We start from the raw sequence: 24103 nt of genomic DNA on the forward strand, positions 1-24103 counted from the left end.
CCGCGACAAATGGCTTCCTGAAACTCCTCTGTCTACAGGATATGGATTTGAGGAAAGGTTATCTGTGGTAATGAAGCAGCTTTAATATTGAACCAGGAAGCCAGCTAGACTTAAATTGGCTTCGCTTGCACTATAAGAATAACAATAGAATACTTTTTACAGCTTTTTACAGTCTGTCCAAAGCTCTTGTGCACACTGCCAGTAGGTTTCACATAATGCTTTACAATTTCTGAAATGTTTAACTTTAATTGTATAATGGAAGTCAAAGGGGGTTGTGGTGGGGCTGAAACCTTGCCCAAATTAAAGTAATTAAAAAAACATACAGCTAGGTACAGTAGGACATATGGACATAGCTGAAGGATTTCAGAATGCTAAAGAACAGTGATTCTCAAACATTGACACATATTTGGCCTGAGACCCACCCCAACCCCCCCCCCCCCTCCTAGGTAGGTCCCCTACATTTGTATATGTAGCAGACCTACATATACAAATAGCTGAAAAATAAAACAGGGCAAACGGAGTTCAAACTGTTCCTCATTGTGCTGGGGACACCCTGGAATGCCTCTCAGACCCTGCTTTGAGAACCAGTGATCTTCCGGAACTTGTCCAATTATTATTATTATTTTTTAAACAAACTCCAGCAGGTGGCAGTCTATCCCGTGCTGGCCTGTCCGTGCACGTATCAGTCTCTAAGTAGGGGGTCACTCATTCACTCAGTGAGTAATGCAGTGACTTCACCCTAGGAGGGTTCATCAGAGGTTCATGCTGGCCAGCAGGGTAGTGTGAAACCCAGTCTGACTGGCACACTGCACTGCTATGCCCCAACGCCCCCAGGGGGAACCACATGTTTGCTTCTTGCTGCTGAAAAACACTGCCGTCCTCTCTCTCTCTCTCTCTCTCTCTCTCTCTTTCACCTCCCCTTCCTCCCTCTCTACTTCTCTTTCCCTCCCTCTCTCCTTCTCTCTCCCCCCTCTCGTGCACAGGCCTTTGTTTGACCTTATAGCGTCGTCCCTATTCCGGGGATGAACATTCTGCGAAAGTAGCCGGTTTACAAAACTCACACGCTTGTAGATGGAATCTTTTCGTGCTGAGAGAATGTTGGTGCAGAGCTGGTGTAGAAAGGCTCTGGCCCTTTGGGTACACCAGGGTTAAGCCATTTTCAGATAAAGATCATTAATGATCCATGACGACTTCAGCATGCATACTATTACTGTTAGTTCTTTCTTTCTTTCTTTCTTTCAGCGAGCAGGGCAGCCTTTTCATTTCACAGGCATTATGCTTCTTGGTATGCGTCAGACGTCAGACGGGGTAATGGCACACTGTATTAAAAGACTTGAGGAAAAGTTTGATAGCGTTTCAAGGACGCTCCATTCTTTTTTTTTGGCACTACTTATTTTGCCAAAGGATTATGGTTGAAATTGCGGGGGCCTTATATTTCTCAGTGTCTCTGCTGGATGCCTGCCAGACACAAATTGATTAGACTCTCCTAAATCTTATCATTTGTAACCTGGGTGTCATGGCTGCTCTCATGCACTCATCCATGCAGATAAATCTTCATTTAACTTTGACTTCCAACTCTGTGGCAGCTGTGTGTGTGTGTGTGTGTGTGTGTGTGTGTGTGTGTGTGTGTGTGTGTGTGTGTGTGTGTGTGTGTGTGTGTGTGTGTGTGTGTGTGTGCTCGAAGTACCAAAAGTACATGTACTCATTGGAATGTCCCATTTCCCAAGTATTTTGATAGCAGATTTACAAGCTCACAACACACACACACACACACACACACACACACACACACACACACACACACACACACACACACACACACACACACACACACACACACACACACACACACACACACACACACACACACACACACACACACACACACACACACACACACACACACACACACACACACACACACACACACACCACTATTTTGTGACAGGCAAACTCCACCCTAAGGCGTGCTGCAGTGCCACCATTCCTTTCCAGTACCTGCACTGGGTCTACATTTCCAGTTCCCTCTGTTTTGTTCTTTCCTGTCAACCAAATAGCCATCTTTGCTATGCCATTATATGCAAACACACAGTCAAGGACACACACACACACACAGAGACCGAGACAGAGACAGAGAGAGATGGTCAGACAAACAGACAGACACGGACAGAGAGAGCTTGAGAGCAGGAGTCCGAGTCTCTGTTGTGTGACAGAGAGAGATGGTCAGACAGACAGACACGGACAGAGAGAGCGTGAGAGTAGGAGTCCGAGTCTCTGTTGTGTGACAGAGACAGAGAGAGATGGTCAGACAAACAGACACGGACAGAGAGAGCGTGAGAGTAGGAGTCCGAGTCTCTGTTGTGTGACAGAGACCGAGACAGAGAGAGATGGTCAGACAGACAGACACGGACAGAGAGAGCGTGAGAGTAGGAGTCAGAGTCTCTGTTGTGTGACAGAGAGATGGTCAGACAAACAGACACGGACAGAGAGAGTGTGAGAGTAGGAGTCCGAGTCTCTGTTGTAAACAGACAGACACGGACAGAGAGAGCGTGAGAGTAGGAGTCCGAGTCTCTGTTGTAAACAGACAGACACGGACAGAGAGAGCGTGAGAGTAGGAGTCCGAGTCTCTGTTGTGTGACAGAGCATCGAGACAGAGAGAGATGGTCAGACAGACAGACACGGACAGAGAGAGCGTGAGAGTAGGAGTCCAGAGTCTCTGTTGTGTGACAGAGCATCAGTCTCACACCCAGATGATTAACTTGCTTTCTAATTCTGGTTAACCCATTCAGGCCTGACGTCGAAATTTAAAAAAAAAAGTTTTCTAAATCATGACAATTTTCGGAAAGATTTGAGGCACATTTTAACGATTTTTCAAAAATAGCAGACCTACAAGTTCATAGCGCGCCACTCGGTGGCGCGCTATGAGCTTGTAGATCTGCTATTTTTCAATAGCTAAATTATAACAATGTTTAAAACACCAAAAGGGGTTCCCGCCCCAAAATGGGTTAATGGTTAATGTGGTTAAACGCTAACGTGACATGGATGCGTTCCAGGTCTCAATGGATTAATGTGTCCCTGAAATTAATGAGCTCACTTTGTAGAGTCTTTATTCTTCCATCTGGACACGGCGGCGGCAACAAAGTGCCTTCGACTGGACCAATGGGGACCGTACACTGATTAGACATCTGGATGGCTGCATGGGACCCGTTCTCCTTTAACTACACTTGAAGCTTTATTTGCATCTGACATTAAAACACCCTGCAATTAAACACAACATCAACAGTCTTCCTTCCAATCACAATCACACAGGATCAAAGACGTGGCTACGAGTGCGGGCGCGAGCACACACACACACAGCCAATAATTTAAAAATTGCATGTTCAAATAACATAACACAAGTGATGGATCAACAAATATATAACTTTGCTTCTACTGAAACTCGGAAGCTTGGACATCACTGGAAGTAGGTAGGGCATGTCCTTAGCCAAAGAAGTTCTTATGACCAAATGATGTGCCATCATAAAATTGTGTAGAATGCTGAAAATGGCCAATATACAAGCTTGTACTGTATATCGGCTATTCTCAGTAAAAGTATAAATCCGGCTTTAGCCGATTTCATCATTTGACGACAAATCAATTAGTTGGTTAAAATATCAAATGTGTAAAATTGTGTTTGCTGCATACAATCATTAGACTGGGATCAATAGAGAATTGATTGTCAATTTCTGATCATGTCTGGAACTAGAGCGCATAAATAAATGACACGTGTGGGTGTGTGTGCAAAGTACAGGATAAAGAATTAAGGCATGCTGAAAACACTGAATAGTAAATATAAAGCAGAGCTTCCCACAGGTACTGCCGGGGGGGGGGTTACGGTCATGCAGAGAGAGCAGACTTTTCTGGTTGATGAGGTTGAGAACTGAACATTCTAATGTTGTTCCACAATGACTACTGGCTATCGGTTAAAGGGTTATAGAGTTTACGAGATGTGTTAATCTTTCATTGAATTCATTCGGCATGAAAATTTAAAAGAAGAAAAACAATGAATAATCAACTAACCAAGTCTTGCTGGACTGAGACCAAAGCGATCGATCAATTGATCGTTCAACTATATGGGATGGGACGGGAGCATCACACTGAAAGAATGGACTCACCAGTACAGGAGAGCCAGGAAGATGACCAGGAGACCGATGGAGACTGATGTTCCACTGGGCTCCACCGTGAAGATCTTCAGAAGGTCAGTAATGGCCTCCATGACGTTCACAACATCAGTCAACACCTCCAAACCACCACCACTATTATACACAAAAGCCAAGACAATGAGGACTGTGTTAATGTGACTGCCGTGAATGTTTATAACGGTGCAACAGTAAATCAAAATTGTTTTCTTTTTTCTTCTTCTTTTTTTTACCCATTTTTAAATATAAAAGCAAAAATAAGACGATCTACAAGCTCGACACAAGACATGGATGGTCATGTTGTGTGTTTGTAGATGTATAAAATAAGGCTTAAGGGGTTAGTGAGAGTGGCTAATCGATTTAGCTGACTAGAAAAGATCTATTCGACTTTTTTGTGTTGATTTATTGATATAAAAAATACATAAGAGTGGTTATTAATGAAAAACATTATCGAAAAAAGTACTAATCACTATGAAAAATAATATAGTAATAATAATCGCTAAGAAATTAATCGACAGTTGCAGCCCCGTTTATGACACAATGACAAATCTAACCAAATGGACGCTCACGGGTCCATTTGGTTAGATTTGTATTTTGTACAATCTCTGAGATACATAGTTAACACTAAGGGGTTTACTATGTAGCACTACACCGTATACTGTAAAAAGGCAAAGAGAAACAAGTCTTTAACTTTAAACGAGCCACACGCAACAAAGTACCCAAAATAAACGACACCTCTCCACGGACTATGTACCGAGGCACATTGTGCAGTTTGGTGGGTTTCCACGGCAACCGTGTCAATTATTTGTTTCGGCAGTAGCTAGAGGGCTTTGTCTGAAGCCTTCTAGAGTGCTGCTGGGTGCTGGGAGCTGTGTGCGCGCCCATCCCCTGCAACGATACCCCCGGAGGTCCTCACTAACAGCCAGCTGTAGAAGTAACCAAGTACATTTAGTCAGGCAGTGGTTGTCAAGCATTTTTGTGTCAAGCAAGGACCCCCAAATTGATCGATATGAGACCCCCAGAAAAGAAGATTTATGTTAAAAAACTTTTCCCTTTCAAAACTATTAAAAATGTTCCAAACATTTTCAATCTATCATTTTAACCGATTCCATGCCACCATTGACTCCGGCACTGTGGCGCCAGTGCCAACAGAATGCACGAAAAAGAAGAAGACCCTGCCCTGTGAAACAGCCCCGTGAACCGGAAGTAGTAATCAGCCATTTTCGAGCCACCGTGGGTCCCCTTCGCTAGTGTTAGAAGTGCTAGCTAACGAGCTCCTGAGTCCTAACATCATCCCTCACCTCATATCACCTAAATCTGAGACTCAATTCAGAGAAAAACGTGATGAAGAGTTTTTGCGTGTACAGATTGCGTGGACCGATCTTTTGGATTTCGATGACGTCACGTCACATCGCGGAAGCAAGCGTTGCCTAGCGACGGGAAGCTAAAATACGGTAAATTAAGTATTATAATTCTGTATTAATAGAAATAAAAAAACCACTAGATTCTTGTGTTCGGAGAACCAGAGTAGTGGACTAGAATTATAAAGTATTAAAAGTGAAGTAAAAGATCCTCAAAAGCATTACTTAAGTTTGTCTTGAGTAAATGCACTGCTACTTCCCGCCACTCCGATTAGTGTGCAAGGTACACAGTGATGCAGAACGTTGTGACACAAATTGTGTCACACAATCAGAACATTTTTGAGAAACACATGAAAGGCTGAAAACTGGAGGGGGGAGGCCAAATAGAGAGGCTATTGAGTTTCCACAGGGTATGATGAACAGTTTAATTGTTGAAAGCAGAACTGCTCTCATTTATGCATACCAAACATGTATTTCTATAATCATTTACAGCTTTGTGTGTGTTGTAATGGAGCACTGTGTTCATTGTTTCAAAGTGACACTGTGGCACAACGGAGATGCAGTTGAATGAATGAATGAATGAATGAATCGTTGTCAGATTAATGTAAATTCTGTTTACTTCACTGACTCACTTCTTTGGTTAAGTGCAGGTTCTCAACCACCAGTGGTGGACAAATAACTCAACCACCAAAGTATAATAGATAGCTGAACTTGTTTAGGTGTCACACGACAAAAATAGATGATCTACATTCTACAAGCTCACATTATGAGGATCGAAAAGCTCACAACCGCCACACAATGTATATGTGTGACGTTTAACAGAAAACGTGTGTAATTTCATGTTTTCCCCTCACCCAGCACCTATTTAATTAGCTCAAAGATCTTCTTAAATTTGATTCCTTGATAGACCTACTGTATGTCCTATGAGATATTATTATTTAACACATTTTGATACATTCAACAAAGGTACTCTATATATGCTATATTACATTCAAACTCTTTCCCATAGACAACAGCGTGGTATGCCATTAGTTCTAACAGGCAGGAAACAAAACACAATCCTACAAAGCAACAAAAACCACAGCAGGGAAAGAAATATATCATTTGCTTAGTTTGCCTGTGATCCTCATGAGGAGGCAGCAAGGAGTGCATTTGTTAGATTTCTCCCTGATTAAATAACATTTTCCATTCGAAGGGCTTGTAAGACAAAGACGTGGTTTAATGAAACACCCCAGCGTCTCAGTGGGTGTTAGCCACTGGGTTAATTACCAATGTTACAAACTGTCATCTATTCTCTACACAAAAATACATTAATCTGAATGATTATGTTTTGTCCTCCAAAAGCTGAGACGTGTTTGTGACCCACTCGTTTAATAAACACTTAAACATTCTTTAATTGCTGGTATTAATTGACTGATATCGATTTGATTTTATTAGACGTCATACAGGAAAAACAAGTTACATCATGTTCATGGAAGAAGCGTCAACAAACACAATAATAAAGTCTTTCGAGTTTCAACGTATTTCCATTCTGGTCCTTGATATTTAGAACCAATCACAGACAGTATATTGGCTAACCGAATGTACCGCAGACACCTGTTCAAATTGGACAATGGACATTATAATTATGCGAAATGAACACAATTATTTGTATCAAATACTATAGCTCGATATTGATATTGTGAGTTAGATAGATATATCATAAATAGCTAAATAGCCTATACATAGCCTATTTAGCTATTTATAACAATTTAGGGAAACAAAAATATATAAAATAAGAATTGATTCAAACCAGTAACAGACAACACTTATGCCATATCAGGATATTGCTGTATCCATTAAAATCCCAGACAATATCTAGTCTTATATCACAACATCAATATAATATTGATATAGGGTACTCAAGATTCAAGATTCAAGAATTTATTTGCCATGTCAACAAGTTGATAGGAATTTGTCTTGGTTCATACTCAACATATACAGACAACCATAGATACAAAAACAAAAAAGACAATACAATACAAAAACCAGCAGCATAGGGAATTACATTGTTTGTCCAGTGCCCAACCAGTCTTATAACAAGTAATACTAATAACCAGTTATATTGAATATTATATTATCCCCCCCGGATTTGGCACAAACATGTTCTATTATGCTACCAAAATATGGAATGCTCTAGTCTATACCACCAGCCAACACAAAGTGTGACTTCCTTCCTACCTTCCTTCAAAACCACCAGAAAAGAGCACTTACAGTATCTGCAATTTGCAACTGGACCTATACTGGTCTTCTAAAGTTTGTCTGTAAATATACTTTTAGTATTGATGATCTCTTTTATAGTAGCCTATTGTATGTATATTATGTCTTGATGAATTGATTTGTGTTATCCTTTTAGCATTGTTGTATAACTGCGAAGAGAAGAGTACTGCCAAGGCAGACAACCCGCAACACTCGAGAGAAAATCGAATTTCTTGCAAGGCTCAATGATTGTATAACTGTACCTCTGTACTTTTTGCAAAAAGATAAAGTATTCAACCAATCAAAAACCATACTACAACAAGGTAAGTACAATCAACAAGGTCCCAGATTGACCAGTAAGGATATTTTCACCCCATTCGACCGGTTGATACTTGATATTTTAGTTTTCCATAGAAATCATATATGATGTGTATCACTGAAGCAAGGCAATGAGAGGCTGTGCTGTTTAGTCATAACTGTTCCTCAGGGGCTAACTATGACACGCAGCACTGAGCAGTTTGGAAGCTGAATCAGCACAGGGGCTATTTTCAGTGCTACACAGGGGGTCAGGGGGCAATGACAACGGACAGCTTCTTCTACTGACACAAATAGAGAGGAACTGAACAAACAAATACACATTAGTTTGACCACAGAGACAGAAGAAGGGACTTGGTTCGGAGCCCTGGGGACTCCAGTGAAGTCAACTAAGTATAGGTTCTAAAGGTTAGGCCCATATATAGTTTGTTACGACAGCTAATGGAAATCGCATATCTACAACCATGTAGATCTGCTATTTTCGCAGTTTTTGGAAATTGTGACTTTTTTAAGATTTTGTGAAAATGTTTGAAAAGTTAGATTTTTTTACATTTTCACCAATACAGATATGCCCAAAATAGTGATGTATTGTGTAATAGATAATTAGATATATGTCAAACTCAAGGCCCGGGGGCCAAATCAGGCCCGTGAATGAATTATCTTTGGCCCGCGGGATGATATTTAATTAGTATTAGAACTGGCCCTCTGGTATATTGCACGGACCACCATAATACTACAAGTCCCACAATGCACTGCGAGTGCATTGGTGCGTATCGAGGGCCTGCGAGCCTTCTCTTCACTATTGATCAGCAGTGAAAGTATATCGCCTGTGGTCACTGGTCACTGGTCAACTTTCAGCTACCCCTCTCCCCAAAACGGTCTAAAAGAAAGGTGGACTCTGAAAACGGGTTTTCAAGCCAGGTGGGAGGCAGAGGGCAAACCTCTGTGTGGAGACAGTGTGGCTGTAATGAAAGAATATTACCTAAGAAGACTATGATAAGAAATGAATGCAACTGATTTGATTTACTTTCTCATTTTACTATGAAAGCAGTGCTTTGTGAGGATCATAGAACAGGAAACTGAGCTTAATAATAATGCATTTTCAGTTTTTAATGCATTTACTTTTTTGCTGTTTGCCTGGGACATCCTCATGACCGGTGTCCGTGTGTTGAAACCCAGTCCGGCCCTCGACTTGTACCAATTGTTTTATTTTGGCCCACTGTGTATTTGAGTTTGACATCCCAATCTCAACATGTGGGTCAGGACCCCCAAAATATCTGATCTACAATCTCTGTGAGTTATTTGTCTGTGGAACCGAGTCAAACTACATTGAATGCCTCAACTCCTACATTCCAATAAGTGCTTGTCAGGGTGGGGGGGTCCAAATTCAAATATGATCATTTTGGGGGGTCACAGCCTGAAAAGATTGAGATTGAGAACCACTGCGCTAGCACTAGCAGATGATGTCCATATTGAAAGCCATATTTTAATTGTACTTAGTTGTACTACATTATTTATGACGATTAGACATAGTTTTGCTTTACTATAAGCATGTCATCATGAGGGCTTTTAACAGCATAATTCCCACTAACATGTTCCATGCCTGGAGCAACTCATTCTGCAAACTAATAACCTAATAACATTTTCAATCAATCAATCAAACACACAGAATAGACGACATCAATGCCACTCCTAACCAGAGCATCACATCTAAAGGAATAATACATTGTACTGTTCAGCGCACACACAGCATAGATCTTTAGAGGTCACTGGTGTGGTATAGGCCAGGGAATCAAAATTCAAAGACATGTTTTCAATAAACATGGTGTGTCTACACAGCAGTTGTTCAGAGTTTCAATGTCCTACACATGCCATACTGGGGACCTACACAGGTTTATACATTAGTTCTATGCCAACCAGACAAATTTAAACAACATGTGTTTCGATTCTAAATCAAAATCTGCTGGAAGTATATTGTATTTTGATGTGGTGTCATAATTAAACTTAATGTTGGCAAACTTGGGTCAGGGGATCTTAGTATAATCTGATGTGACAGAAGGAATTGACTGTAAAGAAACACATGGCACTGACTACTAAAAAATAAAAACATGGCACACGTTCATTTAAAAAAGGTTGCATACCCCTAGTCTAGTCTTTTCTCTTCTATATTGTCACCATGCAGCTGCTGTGCTGTCATACTGCGAGCAAAACAGCAATTACGATACCACCAGTATGTTCTTTTGAAAGTCTGTAATCTGTATGATACAATTATAACCACAATATATGTTACATTGTTTGTTTGTTTTTTGTAAACATGCCGTTGAACCAAGCGCTGCCCCTGTATAATGTAAGTCACATCCAACTTTACAAAAAACACGACAGATTAATATCCCTTCTTTACACCTGTAAACCTGTGATGTGAGTGACAAGCTGATGCTGACCTACAATATACGCAAGGTTGTTGTACAGTGAAAACAGATCAAGCTACATATGTACATGATATGCAATACATGGCAGGTTAATATAACAGAATGCTGCCTGCATGCGTTCAACTCTTACCTTTAGTATTTATTTATTTGTTGTTATGTTTATCTATCGCTGCTGAAAGGCAGTCTCGTGTCGATCCGCTCATGTCCCGTGCACTCTCTTGTTTACACGGAAGAGCGCCGGACAATAATGTAGTTCTTCCTATAAACAAAGGACTACAACTTTGCGTCCGTCAGGCTGATAGGCTGACCGGTCAATGACGCCATGACGTTTTAATGTTTTATTTATTTATTTTGTAGAGTACTACTAGTACACATGCAGCAGCAGCAGGTTCTCACAGTTCTTCTATAGCGTGAGAAGTTGTGAACTTTTGTGAAGCCATTGAATGTATTAAAAGTAAACTAAGTCGCATAAGAATTTAGTATCTAAATAGTGCATAGGCTAATGGAAAAAGAATGGCATGTCCTACAAAACAGGAACCGTTATTACAGGAGAAGTAACATTGATTGATTGATTGATTGATTGATTGATTGATTGATTGAAAAATGTATTAACAGATTGGAGAATTACAGTACATTTCAAGCACAACTCAATACAAAACGGTTAACTGCACGACACCATAAAGCATTACACTTGTTTACAATAGGGTCCACCATGTTCAATTGTTGGTTCAATTCATCATAACATTTAGAGACGTACAAATATACACTTCTATATAGCCAAAAACAGGAAATCATCATAGAGGTAAAAAAAATAAAATAAACATACAGTGAGGGGAAAAAGGGGTGGGTGGGGAATCAGATTTTACGGGGGCCAGTTTCGAATTGCAGCTGTCCGTAGGTGCCCTTTGAGAGCGCTTTTGAAGGAGTCAAGGGATTCACATGTCTTAATGACTGTTGGTAGGGCGTTCCACATTTTGGTGGCATAAGAGCGAAAATAATTTAGTCCTTTGTTTGTGCCGAATCTGGGTTGCACATGGTTTGTTGAACTCCCTCTGGTGTTGTGGGTGTGGACTTCGTTGACATTAAGAAAGTCTTTAGACAGGTACATGGGTATCTTGGTATACTGTATAGAATCTTGTGGACCAGACCAAGGGGGCAGGCAGACTTTCCAACGTTGAAGCTCTCCTCCCTAGTGGTAGGACGAGGGACTACAGGCGGACCCGTGGATTCATGACCGGGAAACCCCGTGCAGCTGGGCTTTAACATTGAGCGCTCGGTTGCACTTCCGCATTTGACCACCAAAATTTGGTGGTCAAATGCGGAAGTAGACGTTCTGAGACGGTACTTCCGGCAGTCTTCCGGGTGCTTCAAAACGCCACTGAGCAACTTCCACTGACATGAATAGCTGGGGGGGCGGAGCTTCGCGCCAGTTCAGTCTCTATTATATATATACTCTATGGACCAGACCCATTGCAAGATGCTGTACTCTGTCGTCAACCCTAAGCCATTCCAGCCTGTCAAAGTGGGCAGGGGTGATGGGTTCGGGGAGTGAGGCCAAGTAGTAGCCTGACCAGTTTGTTTTGGGATGTCTGGAGCCTTGTTTTAAGGGCCTTTGAGGTGCTGTGGTACCAAGAGGTAACCTGACTCCGCCAGATGGGGCAGCAGAGAGTACACTGGGTTCCCCCCTCCTGCTCCCATCTGGGAACTCTCAGGCAGACTTGATGCCCGGCCACAAAACGGCCTGGCCAATCAGCAGCAACTAGAAGCTAGAAGCTGCTGCTAGAAGCTGCTAGAAGCTGCTGCTGATGCATGCAGGTGCATGCATAGTAAAAGGAACCTAATACGAGGACTCCTGTAAGGGTCTTCAGGGTTTTTTTGTTGACCATGTGAGGAGATCCTGTATAGGAATCTTGTTCTTTGGTTGAGTTTTTTGATTACGTTGGTGGCCATTTTATCACCGGAAAGATTTGCCTCCAGGATGGAACCTAGGTAGGTAATTTCATTTCATTTCTTTTCGTGTGATAATATTTGTCACCCACTCTAACAAAGAAGCCATCTGCCTCTCGAAAGAGAATGGATTCAGTTTTTCCCAGGTGTAAAGATAGTTTGTTATCCGCGAGCCAGGTGCAGATTCTACCGAGTTCAGAGCTGAGGGCCTTTTCATCCTGCAGTTTGTCCACCAGCAGTGCTTAGTCATCTAATAATAATAATAATAATAATAAAACTTTATTTGTATAGCACCTTTCATGACATGAAATGCAGCTCAAAGTGCTTTACAGAGCAATGAAGAGAGAGAAAGAAAAAAAACAGGAACAAGTTGCAGTCACAAGCTGATGTCATGTCGTTTACATATATTACAGTAAAGCCCCTAGTATGCTTCCTTGTGGAACGCCACAGGTCACCATCTGTTTGTTAAATGACAAGGTGCTACTACAATACTTCCCTTCTAATTTCAGGATGTAGCCTCCTGAAATTGATTTATTGATTGATTGATTGATTATTTTACTTCTTTATTTTTATTTTGTGGAACTTGGTGGCAGAACATAATATTGTTAACACTACAGCTATAGGCTAAATAGCTCAATGTGTTCCTATGCAAGCCTATACGTTTATTATGACTAAGTACTGCATGGTTCTCAACCTTTACGTTTTCAGGCTGTGACCCCCAAATTAATCATATTTGACCAATATAGTTTGTTGATTACATTTGATACGGTAGTTGCCTTTTTCTTAACTTTTTTTAAGGCATTAAAATGTCTTAAAAGTCCCCCCCCCCCCTGGGGGTCCCGACCCACAGGTTGAGAACCCTACATTGAGAACATTACACTTACTGTACTCGGGTTAGGGTATGAAGCAACTCATAATGTAATAACTGCTGCTTAATAGGCTACAACTTCGAGGTAATTGAGTATTTATTTTACATTTTCCAATAGGCTTGGCTACATACACATTTCTACAAGGAAAAAATGTGAAAAAACCCCTTGACAGATCTTGACAAACCTTCTAGGGGTCTCTGGGGGTCCGCAGCCAAATACATGTCAGTTTGGGGTGGGGGTTCTTGACATGCAATTTTTTGCAAATGTAAAATGTTTTGAGAAGCAGTGCAAATGCAAAGCCCCTGCATGGTCTGGGTCTAAATTGCTGTGGGTGCACTTTAAGGTCGTTTGCTAAATGACAGATTACTCACATCTGTGTGAGCCTATGTAATCCGATTCTGCTCCAATTCATTCTAATGTCGTCATACACTGTGTAGCCTACTGTAGTGGTGCTGCTCCGCACCAGACATGAATGAGTGATCACAGAATCATCATTCAGCACTTTGCCAATTAATGCTTGGAAAGGAACAACTGAACAAGCATATAGGCAACAACAATACAATTGGCTTCATTATTATGATTCATCATTAGACAATCCTGACGTTATGAATTTCTGATTGCTATGTTTGAAGAGTCATATACCTACTAGGCATATTATAATAATAATAATAATAATAATAATAATAATAATAATAATAATAATAATAATAATAATTATTATTATTATTATTATTATTATTATTATTATTATTATTATTGTTATTATTATTATTATTATTAGTAGTAGTAGTAGTATTATGCTGATGATGATGATGATAATGCTATGATGATGATGATGATGATGATGATGATGATGATGATGATGATGAAGATGAAGATGATGATGAAATCTTTACATTTTTTAATTTATATAATCAAGCACATGTGTTTCTCATTTCTATTGGCGTAAAAAATAAGCATATGCATATGCTTAATTCTCTCGATCGTGTCTGGTGTAAAAGAACATTTCTTTTACATTTCTTTAATTCTTTATTTCTTTAAGAAATATTAACAGATAAAAAAAATCGCGCCCCATAAAAACGGGCCCGAGCGACCCAAAATCGGACCGCGACCCCATGTTTGGGGAAACAGCGGATCGACGAGCTCGTCGTTTGACTTGTACACTGTACACCAAACTCGCTCCGCTCTGCTCTCTCTCTTACCCAGTGCAACTTTTGCAGAGTCCAACAGACATGTCGTACATTAGCTGAAGTCAACCTGCAGCCAGGCTCATCATTTGAGCCACAAAACTATTAATTCTAGGAGGATTTCTTTATTTCTTTTTTTTTAAGCTGCACCTTGAGCATTTTTCACCGGTTTGGATTCTATACTAAATTTAAAAAAACGAGCGGAATATTAAATCCTGGATGATTTTCTTCTCCCGTCACCACACTAAATGAACTGGGCCAGTAATGCAGGAGACCGAAGCAGCGACTCTGACAGTGCTTCAAGATGGCAGATTTTTATTGAGTTTTGAACAGAAATCCAGCTATATTTTGTTGCCATGAATAACAGAAACCCTTGCACCGATGGCCCCTGTATACGAAGGTAAGGCGTTTTCGACGTATGGTTATTTTTAAGTGAAAGTAGTCGGACGTGTATACGTACGAACGGATTCTTCTTGTGGCTGGCACGGGGAGATGCGGTGTTATAACCTCTCCTCTCTTTGTGTCAAAAAAATATACATCAAATATTTACGCCTGCAGTCTCTCTATAAACACGAACTTAAACAACCGGACCGAATCATTATTGTGTTGCGCTGTGTGGGGTTTTATAAATGAAGAACATTTGTAATTGTTTAGTCAATCTGTGTCCGTCTGAGCGACGTCCGTCCGTCACAAGACGAATTTACACTGATGTTTGCAATAAAGCTGCAAATGCACTTTAATAAAGTGACGTGCAGGCCTAATCTAACGTACATTACACGGTTACAAGCACCGTAGGGCAGAAAGGTGACATTCTGCCTTTTATTTTATTTGTCCTGGTTGAAATTAGACCATGCAAAGTGCATCTATTTGAAGAATGAAAGACATGGGCGACTAAGATTAAATCAGCCGAGCTATATCAATATTCCCATTTCCATTGCATTGCTGTATAACGATCATGTTGCAAATGACCAGGCCTGTTATGTTTTAGTGCTTCGCTGTGCACATTCACATGTTTATTTATATAATACAAAACCAAAGGCGAGCTTATGCAGGCTATTATTCGCTGTTGCTGCATTATGGCTGTGTGACTAATCCAATTGGTGAGAATGCAACCCAGCATGTTTTGGCTCAATGTTTTTTTTTGCCGTGATGATGAAGACATTATACTCTAAAGAGACCAAATCCAACCACAAAACAATGTGTTTGTGTTCTAATGTTTTTTTTGCATAAGAGGACAATACGGTTTCTTTGAACAGCTATACAACAATGCGAGCAATAATTCCGGCCAGTATAGCCGTGACTGCACTGCAAGTGATCAACCGGCAGTTCTGTACAGAATAGGAGGCTAAAGTGGTATTATAACCAATATACTTGTATGAACAGTATGATATGCATTCCTGTAGGCTAAATGCACCCCTGCTCGTTTATGGGCACAGCTCGCTTTTTTGATAATAGGATAGGACATCCTGTAACAGCATTTGTTCCATTTAATGTAGGCGCCACAGAGGTTTACATACTAATGTTGACCGATATGTCAAGTGAAGGGTGGACAACAAACGAAACGATGACCCTTCATGTTTGCAACAGTATTGATTATCTTGTGGTTTAACCGTTATAATATTACATTGTTTACTCTATACTCCCTCTGCTGGTATGAAAGCGGAACACCGTCTTTTGTAACTGATACATTAGTTATCATTTCAGTCAGACTTTCAGTATTAATACTGTCTGACAGTGTCTGTACAGTATGTTTTAAACACAAAAGCCAAAAGTGTGAATTCTACTATTGAAGCAGTAAAAACAAATACTTTAAAAAAAACATACAACCCACAGACAGTATTCACCATGCACACTATACATTCAGTAATTGCCTACTCAAAATAACACTTTTAAATGATTGACCTATAAGCTGTAAAACACGTCAGCCTCCATCACGTTATTAACCCCACTCAGAACAAAATATTTTTTTTCCTCTGTGCTGAAGCCACTGAGCACTTGAACATTAAAGGAAAAGTTGGAATGAGACGCCTATCGGAGAGGTAATTAGTGTAAATTACATTCCTTGCCTTTCCTTTCACCATGGAGAGGCGTAGGAGCGAAGAGAAAGAGACGGCGGGGGGAATTAATTACCTTTCCCTGTCGTCCTCTGACTGCAGAGGGGGTTGCTATTAGAGAGCGCTCATGGAAATGACCAGAGAGAGCCTTCCCCTCCTTCGGTGGAAAATACACCCAGGAGGGGCCCTTCATGTATGTATGTAGGATGTTACTATAGCACAGCATGCCCACAGCCAATATTTCAATGTTCACACTGAGAGTGTACAAAATGGAACCAAATGGACGGGTCCATTTGGTTCCATGTTGTACGCTCTCTGGGTTAACAGCGTGTCTCAGGTTCGTTGCATAACTTCATTAGGCTTTAGATAGATATGCGTTGACATATATTCAATAGGCACACCACACCACTCGAGGTGACCAGCAGTGTCCTCCTCCATTGTGACAGTCCGTTGTTATTTCTAGCGATGATAATAATGTGCGAGGATGTCTGTCTGTCAGCGTGTCCCTGCTGCCGGTTACAGGAGGACTACTGCTGCATTGTGTTGTTGCTGTGTGGGTTTTGTTTCGTTGTGTTCAGTCTTTTCAGTCCTTCAATCTTGGCTGACACTGAAGGCCGCCAGGCAGGCAGGCAGGCCTGGGCTGGCTTAGCTGGGCTGGCTGGCAGAGAGGCTGGCCAGGGCAGTGGTCATATCACCCTGGCTGGGGGAGTCTGCCGACTCTCCCATAACACAAAGTGACACTGTACACCGGCCTTGATGGATGTGCTATGAAGGGAACTGGTCCAGGATCCCCTCCTGCCCACCCCCAGCTGTGGGAAAAGCTAATATTCAGACGACAGCAAAACCCGATCTCCTACCTATACATACTACTGGTCAATGTTTCCTTGGAACATACTGTAGCCTATATGACCACATGCATTCATGCAGGCAGGCCTACTGTACAGTATGTGTGCGGAAACTGCGGATGTACTGTAGCTGAGTTTAGCTCTAGCTGAAGCCCCAAAAGGCTTATATTTCCTCTGGCCAGGGGAGGATTCCCTCTTGGCGTACTAAAGAGGTAGAGTTTGGGGCTTTTACCCTAGCCCCACACAGGAACTCTGAGGTTCGAATCCCGGGTGTTACATTGGTGCCGTGACCTGGATCGGGTTTCCTGGTGTGGGGGTCAAAGTGGGGTGAATGTAGCTGAGAAGTTCACCATGAATCCCCAAAGTCTCCCCTGGCTAAGGTGGATTCCCTCCTGGATTAATGGATGTGAACCCGGGTTCACTGTACACATGCAGGCAGACGTGTGTGTGCGTATATGTACTGTATGTCTACACTTCACACACGTGTAGCCCACCATAGGTTTTGTTTTCGGAAGGATGGTCGTTTGAGAGAAATGGACGTCTTAGTTTGTGGTCTGTCTGTCGTACTGTAGGTCAGGTGATGTTGCAGAGAGTGTTCATTCAGCATGGACAGAGAATGACGATGATGATTATAACCAGTTTATTGGTCTGGCCATACATCTGCCTTTATTTGACATTTTGAGGGCATCAGCAATTATGTAACCATACACATTTTTTAACCTGGCTTTTCGATCCATGTCATATAGGCTATCGTTGCTGTTGGGCAGAAACCTCTAATTTCCATATTCTAACTTTTTGTGTTTTTCCATAAAGTAATGCCCTACTTCATCATACTACAGTGTCACGCAAAAGTAGCAGATCTACAAGCTCAAAACATGGGGCGAAGAGACAGGTTTTGAGCTTGTAGAGCTGCTACTTTTGCCATGTTTGAATTTTAATCCATATAGACATATGAGGTTTCCCCCGACAGAGACGACAGGCAAAAACTTTTCAGATTTTCCCCTATAATTTCACAACAAGTCGCTTTGCAACGCATTATGAGTTTCGCTTATTTTTTATTTATTTTTTTTGGTGGGGGGGGGGGGGGGGGATTCTGGAGGACTCCAGAATCGGCATCTGACAGACCCACAAATCTGCATGGCATCAGTCGGGCTGTAATGAGGATGATGATGATGATGATAATGACAGGGACATGGTGACAGGGACTGCAGTGACTCTGGCAGATTGATGTCACATCCATGCACTCCGTGTTAATGTGGATTTGAATGGGGTTGTGGTTTTCTCGGGGAGGTTGCCGAGGGTATATGCTCGCTGCGCCCCTCGCCTGCAGCTTCTCAGGGAAGAGAGGAAGATAGAGAAAGACATCACTGACTCTCTCTCCCTCTTCCTCTCCCTCTCTCTCTCTCTCTCTCTCTCTCTCTCTCTCTCTCTCTCTCATAAGCTTGTTTTGGAGCCCAGTTGAGTGATATCTTCCTCGCTGGCGGCAGCCATGGTTTGGGGGTCCAAGGTCGTTGGGTTTCAACTTGATTAGAATTGCAGGAAGAAGCGAGGGGTTTCTCCGGGGTCAGGGTGGGGTCGACCCCGCGGCAAAAAGGCTTAGGGAGGAACGTAGAGGCCCCCTTTTCTCCAGGAGCAGGGGTGGTCTGTTTAGATCTGCACCGTACCATACACAATAGATAAAAACAGAGACTGTTTGTGTGTGTGTGTGTGTGTGTGTGTGTGTGTGTGTGTGTGTGTGTGTGTGTGTGTGTGTGTGTGTGCGTGTGCGTGTGCGTGTGAGAGAAAGAGAGAGAGTTGTCCTTTGTTTTGATTCGACAGAAAACATTGCCACCCTCTCAGTCCTGTGTCGTTTCATCACGTCTTTTCTCTCTGCTGCAGTTATTTTATTTTTGTATCTTTTTCCATCAGTTATTCATTTGTTGACATAAAAAAATCACCTTAAGGCCTGCTTGGATGGAGTCATGGAAACACATCAGCTGTCTGTCTCTCTACTCTCTACAAGCATTCTCTTTATGGTGTTAGTCTAAATATCCCATCTGGAACAGGAAACATAGTCCAGTACCTGCCTGGTGGTGATGCTTTATGTGTTATTGAATCGTTAAAGCATGTAGTAGTAGAAGATGTTGAGACAAGGACGCGTGTGTGTGCGTGTGTGTGTGTGCGTGTGTGTGTGTGTGTGTGTGTGTGTGTGTGTGTGTGTGTGTGTGTGTGTGTGTGTGTGTGTGTGTGTTTGTCTGAGGGAGAATCTAAAGAGAGGGAGAGAGAGAGAGTTCTCTGTCTGACAGAGGGATATGTGAGCTCTCTGATCTTCTGGAATAGTTCACAGGTGTGATCTGAAGGTTTTCTTCGGAGGGAGTGGGGTGGGCGGTGGGGGGGGGCTTTAGTCTGAACTGAAATGACAGGTAATAGAGGAGGCCATTCTTTCTGACGCACAGCGGCTCAACCTTGAATTTGGACGGAATGATACTGGTTAATGTTATTCTAAGTTCAGTTTTTTCACACGCTTATACACACGCACGCACGCACGCACGCACGCACGCACGCACGCACGCACGCACGCACGCACGCACGCACGCACGCACGCACGCACACACGCACACACACACACACACACACACACGAACGCATGCACACCACATGCACGCATGCGCGCGCACAACACACACACACACACACACACATACAGCCTATCGGTTTTCCATTTTCCCAAATATCAATAACAGTCCCCAGGATTCAAAACGCATCATCCCTCATTTCTCTCACTCTGACTTCTGAAAGGACGTTCAGCTGAAAGGCAGGAAAAGGATTTTGTAATTCAAATGTTCTCCTCGGCCGGTAAGCCAGTCAGCCCGTTTTTTGTGTGCCTCTTTCTATACCATATGGTTTAAAATCTCTCTCTCTCTCTCTCTCTCTCTCTCTCTCTCTCTCTCTCTCTCTCTCAGTAGATTCAGCTCTGAAAAGCTGCACTGTGCACAGTCCTTGAAGTCTGATGCGCTCTCTACGTTTCTGACATTATTTAGTTTTCATTGAAGGGGAACAGAGAGCATGGCTTGCGGTTTAGGGTGTGTGTTTGGGGGGGTACAAAAACATGGCGGAAAATAGCAGATATACAAGTTCACATCGCTTTGCACTGCGACACGTTTTGAGCATGCTCGATCAGCTATTTTTGTGCAACACCATCACACGACCAAGATGTGGGGTGGGGTGTGAATGCATTGCAAAGGGGTTTTTCTCCCGCACTGTTTGTTTCACACAGTGTGTTTTGTGTCAGCTTGTGCTGACCAGCTGTCTCCGGCTCTGGAGTAGCAGCACAGAGATATGGGCTCCAAAGACCGTTGAAGTGCAGTGAACTTAAAGTCACTGCACTGCATCTGGCCTGTAATACAAAAAAAACATTTAAACACAACCACTTGATGTTCTGTTCCAAAAGAACGAGACAGTTTGGTAAGAAAGTGACTTGTGTTTATATTGAATGATAATCTCGGAAACAATTTGCATCTGTATATGTTTGGCAAACAGGGAGCCCATTATCTCCTCATTTTTAAGGACATACAGTTAAGTATGTATTTAGTAAAGCATGGATTAAAGTTCTTAGTCGCCATGACTGATTTCCGTCATTTGGATTCCTTTCACAAATCACACACATTAGGTCTTGGGCTTACAATCTCTTTTTTTCCAGTTATGACATTTTGTTTGGCTTTAACGAGTAAAGGGATGAGGGTGTAAAAACAATTCGACCACAGTGGACAAAACTCCCACTCTGGAAGTGTGATCACAGCCACTTACACATCAGCGCTTGAGCATGACAATAGTGTCCATTAAAAAGTAAGATGCTGAAACTCACCTTCCATTTACATTATTTGATCTGCTGTGGGAGCGCCGGTTCAAGCCAAGGTTCACGTCTTTACCACGGTACAGGGAGTGAATAACAGCTTTGTTAACTTGAAGACTGTTAAGCTACAATTACACATCATTTCTGGAGCATAAAGGGCACATTTTATATGTGGAGCCAGGCGGGAGAGTTATTTCTTTTTATAATGCGAGTGATATTTCAGCAGTGTGAGTCCTTGGATGTGCATTTTCCACACATGCCTTCTCTCTCATCATCTGCCTGCCCGTGACTAGGGGTGGACATAAACATGTACGGACTTGAATGCTGTACTTAAGTAAGTTTGAGTATTTTTTTTAAAACTACCTTTCAAAGACAAATATTGTACTTTTGACTGTTGTTGTTACTTTGGGTTGCTTTTGGCTAAGCATAGCTTTGAAGTCGGATACTGTGACCTAGCCTTCTACTGCAGTGAGGGTGTAGATCACAGAATCTGATGGGAAACCAAAAGTGTCGTAGCAGTGTGTCCACAAAGAACAACAACAACAACACTACAACTGCCACAACATATACTGTACATACATTCTACTGTGCAGATTTGACGGATCAACTTGACCTTTGCTCAGTCAAGCAACGGTCAAATATTACTCACTCGAGTCATAGTTGAGTTATATTACTTTGACTGAAGTACTGGGGTTGAGTACTTTGCCCGCGACTATCCTGCTGCCAAGTTGTGCCAACCAGCGCCCTACATCTCCCGCACCACCCATGCAGCAGTCTCTTTATCTCTCATTCCATCCCCATGGTTTTTGTTGACGAGCCAAAGCCAGCAGTCCGTGCACATGCACGGCACTCGTGATCCAGGAGAAAGAGACATCGCCCCATTTTTGCGTGTGCATACAGTACAGTATGTGCACGTGTGAGTTTATGGCGGGCAAGTCGTTGAGCTTGGTTCCTGAGGCGATCCTGCCATTATAAGTTTTAACCTTTTAAGGCTTATACTTATAAGCCCTATTTTAAAATATCTACTAACTCACATGCTTATATGCATGCTTTAGAAATGTCTTGCCTGAAAGTGGACATGAACTCTCTATACCTTTTTATATATGTTTTTCTCCCCTCCACACCATTTCTCTCTCTTATAGCCAAAAGTAGCCGATCTACAAGCTCACAACAAGGTTTCCCCATGGATAGGAAAAGGGATGCTGTTTGGGGGGATGCTATTCTGAGGAATAGCCTCCCTATTCTCAAGTGGTTAAACAAACCTAAATCCCCATCACCCCTTGCGGTCGCTGGCTATCCCCCCCCCCCACACACACACACACACACACACACCCCACCCCTGTCTTTGCCTTGCCCGAGCACCAACCCCCCGTACCTCACCAACCGTAGCCTGTTGTTTGGTGCACATTGTCTGCAGCCTTAATCCTATTGTTAGTGATAATGTCCCTCCATACCGGTGCATTTGACACGGTACTCTCTGGAAGAGAACAGCGGCGCTGGCCGGCTGTATTTACCACCGGGCTCGTTTGGCCTTTCAGCCTGACAGGTCACATCACTCCCAGTCTCCCACACAAACACAGCGCCACAAAAAAGGGGGGGCGCACACGAAGCCTCCGATGTCGAGCAGAGGCAGGGGATGACGTAAGGTATACGAATGTGGCGGAAGGGGTTACCGTTTTAACTAGCCCAGATAGTTCGCTCATGCCGGGGCCTTGTTCATTTAAAGAAAACTCCCCCGCATTCTACGCAGTCTTTTAGAGTGAAGAATGGATCTCCAGTTATTTTTAATCAAGCCGTTCATATTCTCATTTTCTGTACTTCTTCAGGCAGAGGAGAAGGTTAAAGAGAGGGGGAGTGGGGGGAGAGAGAGCGAGAGAGAGAGCAGCAGTGTTTACAGACAGGTGATACTGAAATGAACAGATAATGAAATTAACCCTGCAAGAGTGAGTAGGAAAAGACAGGTGAAAGGATTGTCGGCTCGCTTGGGGGTCTAAACTCAAAATTCATCGACGCAGGCAGGTAGGGAGCGCCCGCCTTGTCCTGTCATCCCCCCAATCCCCCCCACCCCACCCCTCCACAGCATCAGAACCTCGCTGGCTTCCATTCTGTCACGGAAGGGAAGCAGAGCATCGAGGCTGGCCCCCTGGTGGCCCCCCTTTCACAGATGGCTGCAGGTACAAGCGCTATGCTTGGCTGATAACCAGAAGGACTTCAAAGGCACTGGAGGAGGAGTGTTTTCAGGCCCAGGTCCTTGTTGTGTCCAGAGCCAGGAGCCTTCAGGCACACAGAGCGCCGGGCGGGCGGGCAGGCGGGCGAGCGTCAGCCAGGAAGGAGACAGACAGGGACCGGTGCATTCAGAAGGATCAACAGGCGTGGAAATTAGTCGCTATTCTTTTCCTTGCCCTTTTGCTGCTCCGTCTGCCTGCCTCGGCAGCATGGCACCCTTTCTTTTCGTCGTTTGACAAAGTATAAAATTATCCTCTCTACTGTTCCCTCCTTTTCCCTTCCAGTTTCTTTTAAGATTCTTCCTTTTCTCATTAATGTATTAATGTTTAAGTAGCTGTGAACTGGGGACAAGACACATCCCGATGATAGTCAAAAGAAAACTTGTATCCATATTTTAAGTATCTTTAGATTCTTTCCTCATAAATGATTGCCCTTCTTCGTCACACTAGACTACAGTCAGTACAGTGTCACACAAAAGTAGCAACAAATAGCAGATCTACAAGCTCAAAATGCATCCCAATGCAATACATTTTGAACTTGCAGACCGAATATGAAATGTGACTCGCTACTACATAGTGCTAGAGATTCCCTCTCTGGTGCGCTTTAATCTGGTGTGCTTTTT

The 24103-nt window shown here is 42.6% G+C and overlaps 2 protein-coding genes and 1 long non-coding RNA gene across 4 annotated transcripts in view; 1 reads left to right on the forward strand and 2 right to left on the reverse strand.

The window, feature by feature from the left end:
- Positions 1-10758, reverse strand: part of tbxas1 (thromboxane A synthase 1 (platelet)) — a 113780-nt gene extending 103022 nt beyond the window's left edge. The window contains exons 1-2 of one of the 2 annotated variants that reach the window (XM_079500840.1): positions 10652-10758; positions 4155-4295 (exon numbers count right to left, since the gene is read on the reverse strand). In XM_079500840.1, coding sequence (XP_079356966.1) covers positions 4155-4255 — 101 coding nt within the window. In that variant the 5' untranslated portion in view covers positions 4256-4295; positions 10652-10758. The remainder of the gene's footprint in view (positions 1-4154; positions 4296-10651) is intronic. The other variant, XM_079500841.1, reaches the window with a different exon arrangement.
- The window catches only part of LOC306923658, a 164616-nt gene that overhangs the window by 122479 nt on the left and 18034 nt on the right, over positions 1-24103 (reverse strand). The gene's annotated exons all lie outside the window — the stretch shown is intronic.
- hipk2 (homeodomain interacting protein kinase 2) overlaps positions 14768-24103 on the forward strand; it is a 118469-nt gene continuing 109133 nt past the window's right edge. The window contains exon 1 of the mRNA XM_079501877.1: positions 14768-14924. Coding sequence (XP_079358003.1) covers positions 14906-14924 — 19 coding nt within the window. The 5' untranslated portion in view covers positions 14768-14905. The remainder of the gene's footprint in view (positions 14925-24103) is intronic.

The sequence above is a fragment of the Electrona antarctica genome (genome assembly GCF_951216825.1).
Source record: "Electrona antarctica genome assembly, chromosome: 5".
NCBI lineage: Eukaryota > Metazoa > Chordata > Actinopteri > Myctophiformes > Myctophidae > Electrona > Electrona antarctica.